At 36.9% G+C, this 3,951-nt stretch overlaps 1 protein-coding gene across 1 annotated transcript; it reads left to right on the forward strand.

Annotated features, from left to right (window-relative positions):
- The first annotated feature begins 925 nt into the window (after nt 1-925).
- On the forward strand, nt 926-2,318 carry LOC104217512 (uncharacterized). The gene is made up of 2 exons (XM_009767789.2): nt 926-1,334; nt 2,215-2,318. Exons 1-2 carry the CDS (start codon nt 926-928, stop codon nt 2,316-2,318), a joined length of 513 nt encoding a protein of 170 aa, XP_009766091.2.
- The last annotated feature ends 1,633 nt before the right edge of the window (nt 2,319-3,951 follow it).

Below are 3,951 nucleotides of genomic sequence, written 5' to 3' on the forward strand. Positions count from 1 at the left end.
AAACACTTGATCCCTTTAACATGAAAAAACCATGTAGATATACATTCCCCAACTTGTAACTTCAGGAAAACTCTAACTTAGGTTTTTCAACAACAAAAAACCATGTAGACATAACATTGATTCATTCACAGTTTCATACAATGGAGTGTAAAAAGAAGTATATGATGTGTAGTTGGAAGAATAAATTGGAAGAAGTCTATCTTTCTTTCGTTTATACAGTTCTTCTATCAAAATAACTAATGACGTAAATATATTAAATATAACGGTGACAAAAAATGCTCAGTTTTGATAAACATAAAGAACTAAAACTGGTCAATTATATATTTAAAGGACTAGTTAAGAACCAACATCAAACATAAAACACTATTTCTGTCCTTCTCTAGTATACTATTCCTAAAGAATTGGAAACCAGCCTATAAATCCAAGACATAAATGCAAAGACTTTGAACCAGCCTAGATCCAACTTAATTTGAGCATAAAAGGCAACTAAGTTCCGCTATACATAATTCAAGGAAGGGCCGAATCACAAGTATTTATCGTATGCATCCTTACTGTATTTCTGCAAAAGTTTATTTTCACGGTTCGAACTCGTGACCTCCGAATCATATGTCAGCAACTTTACCGGTTAAACATAATTACTATCTTATATCTAAAGTCAAAGCTCCTTGTCTAAAAGCAAAAGACAGAGGCAAATATTTGTTTCTTGATTTAGGCCAAACAACCCAATAAAATTCAAGAATGGTGGTGGGTCACTCTCACTCACTCCCCCGCCCCCCCACAATCCTCCCATGACTATTGAGTAGCAAAGTAGGTGTAAATAACAGGTTGATCCCTACATCATTAATCACCCCTCACTAGTTTACAGTCCCCTCCCCCCCAAATTTGCAATCTTTACTCATTTTCACAGCCCAAAATACCAAAAAAAATGACAACACCACCTGAGAAAAAGCTAGAAAATTTTCACTTTCCAATCAAGAAAATGGTAAAGACTCAATCTTTTTTCCACCCATTGATGACCCTTTTCTTTTTGCTTATTTTCAGCCATACCCAGATGAGATTTTGTAGTGGGGTTTCAGTTTTGGACCTTAAGTCAGTTAAAGATAGTAACTTTGAGCTAATGGGCAAAAGGGGTTGTTCTGAAAAGTTAAATAAATGCTCAGAAATTGTGGATGAAGAGGATATGATGGATAGTGAAAGCAATAGAAGAGTTTTATTGATGCAAAAGAAGTACATAAGTTATGGTACATTGAAGAGAGATTTGGTGCCTTGTAATACTCCCGGGGCTTCATATTATAATTGTAAAGCTCCTGGGGCAGCTAATACTTATAACAGAGGTTGTGAGATTATTACAAGATGTGCTAGGGTGGTCAGTGACATCAAATCTTGATTTGGTAACTGAAACTTTATGCAATTAAATTGGTAAAGTTTTATTGTGCTTTTGAATATTATGTTAGTTCTGTTGGACTTATGGGGATTGGAATTTTTGCTATTGTTGTATACTATGATAATCAGTGTAAACAATGTTCTATGTCAAATACAAATTCTGCTGATCCCAAATATTTTGGTTCTGAATTTATGAAATATCTTGTTTAATCTTCCCCAGAATAGCACAATTAATTACAAAGAATTGATATGAGGGTTGGAGTGAACTTGATATAGTGCTTAAAATTTTTGTGTAGTTATGGTTGATGTCCTAATAAATTGAGAAACTTATTGCTCCTTTTGTATATTTGATTTGATGACCCGTTTTCCCTACATTATATTTTGTGCTAGACCTCTCTTTAGCCGAGGGTCTATTGGAAACAACCTCTCTGCCCTTCCAGATAGGGGTAAGGCTGCGTACATCTTACCCTCCACAGACCCCGCTTGTGGGAATTCATCGGGTTTGTTGTTGTTGTTGCAGTATATTTTGTGCTAGAGATTTAGAGCATAAAGCATTTCCTTTTTCTGCATAAGAATCATGCTTTGATCCACAATGGAGGTCGAGTCCACGTGCCTCTAAGAGTGGTGTCTATTTACTAATGACACAACGGTTTCTGTTGTGTGTCATTCTGTTAATCCTTTCATCTGAAACATCATTAGGTGTAAATTTGTGGAGAGCATAGTATTACATCTTTTCCACAGCTCTTTTAAGAAACCAAAGACGATTCTTTAGATGTTATTCTGATACTGAGCTTCCATTACAAACTTTCACATAATTTTGAATGTTTTTAGGCAAATGTACAGAGATATCTGAAAGTGTTTCTAGGAGAATGGCATGTCCTTATGTCTCTAATGAACAGAATTTTGGATTGATGATTGTCTCGGATATACTGTAGATGCATATTGAGAGGTCAAAGGGGTAGAATTTGGGAGAATGCAAACTGTCAAGAAGTTAAGGTTATTATGGTATCCTCTATTAGTGGGGTGTGTGTCCATGGAGTATTTTGTGGAAATGACGTAAAGTTGACGCTGAGGGTCTATTAGAAACAGCCTCTCTACCTTCACTAGGTTAAGGTCTGGGTACACACTATCCTCCGCAGACCCCACTTATGGGAATATATTGGTTTGTTGTTGTTGTTGTTGTCGTTGATGTGAAGTTGATGCCGATAAGACTTTCTTGAGTAGTATTTCAGAAAGTGTAGGTGAGTAAGGACATCGGCAGTGAAGGACCTTGGTGAAAGAAAACTAAAGGAAGAAAGAACTGGAAAAGAGGGAAACATGGTGCTTAGGAAAGATTAGTAGTAGTCCTATTCCAAGAGTACGCACGTCGCTGGAGGACCGAGGCGGTCAGAGCACAACCACCATTAGATGACAATGAATTGACAAAGTACTTTGATGTCAAGAAGTAAGTTCTCTATGAGGATTTTTCTTCCACATTTCGTTTCTCTTCCTTCATTATCATCTTTTTGGACTGGGGAGGGTGGTGGTGCTCGCTGGTTTTCCTAGGTGCATTAGTAGCACAATAGAACTGAGAAACAGTAGGAACATTTGCACTACTAGAAAAAATAACAAACACAAATGTAACAGAAGCGTTATGATTACCTTAATAGAAATAGTCGATATTTGTATAGTTCAGCAATATTCAGTTCATTAGCTTTACCCTCAACCATTCAGTTCATAATCTTTACCCTCAGCATTAGGAAGCTGCTATCCTTCACTTTTATGGGATTGTCTACTTGTTTCTGTTTGCTATGTTATCTATCTTTGCTGAAAGATGTGCAAGTATGTAAGTGGTCCTTAGTTTTAATTTATTTTCATGCATAAAGAAGACCCTTGTGGTCCGGCCCTTCCTTGGACCCGCATATAGCGTGAGCTTAGTGCACCAGACTGCCCTTTCATAAAGAAGACAGCTTTCAAAAAGGGGCGATTTCTTAATTGCTTAACTCATATTGTCTTCTATGTTATGTAAAAGTTTCAAGTTAGGAAATAATTTCTTCATGCATTTGCTAACAAGGGACTCCTTTTCTTGGCATCAGTCGTCTTTACTTGCATGAGGATCTGGTAAATATTTGGACAATTTATGTACACCACAATTGCTTAAGAGCTCAAAAGCGGAATCTTGGCGTAACTGGTAAAGTTGCTGTCATGCGACCAAGAGGTTACAGGTTCAAGCCGTAAAAATAGATTCTTGTAGAAATGCAGGGTAAGGCGGCGAACAACAGCCCTTGTGGTCCGGCTCTTCCCCGGACTCCGCGCATAGCGGGAGCTTAGTGCATCGGGCTGCCTTTTAATTGCTTAAAAGCTCAAAACTCATACTTCCCAGTAAAATTATATAACTATGCGGTATTGATTTAACAATTTTTTGTTACAATGCACTTGCTGCATGTGTTAGATACTACATGCAGAGGATTTAGAGAACTTTTAGTTTTAGAAAAGCCTAATTTGACTTCTTTACTGATAAAAAAAAACTCTAATTTGACTTACATTTATTGTTGGAATGAAATGGATTTGAACAGAGTGGAATGGATA

The sequence above is a fragment of the Nicotiana sylvestris genome, chromosome 10 (assembly GCF_000393655.2).
Source record: "Nicotiana sylvestris chromosome 10, ASM39365v2, whole genome shotgun sequence".
Lineage (NCBI taxonomy): Eukaryota > Viridiplantae > Streptophyta > Magnoliopsida > Solanales > Solanaceae > Nicotiana > Nicotiana sylvestris.

Excerpts from the sequence above, each read along its gene's own strand:
- LOC104217512 (XM_009767789.2), top strand. The coding sequence starts at position 926 with ATGACAACACCACCTGAGAAAAAGCTAGAAAATTTTCACTTTCCAATC. Across the intron at positions 1,335-2,214 it reads AGCTAATACTTATAACAGAG|GCAAATGTACAGAGATATCT; the intron begins GTTGTGAGATTA and ends GAATGTTTTTAG.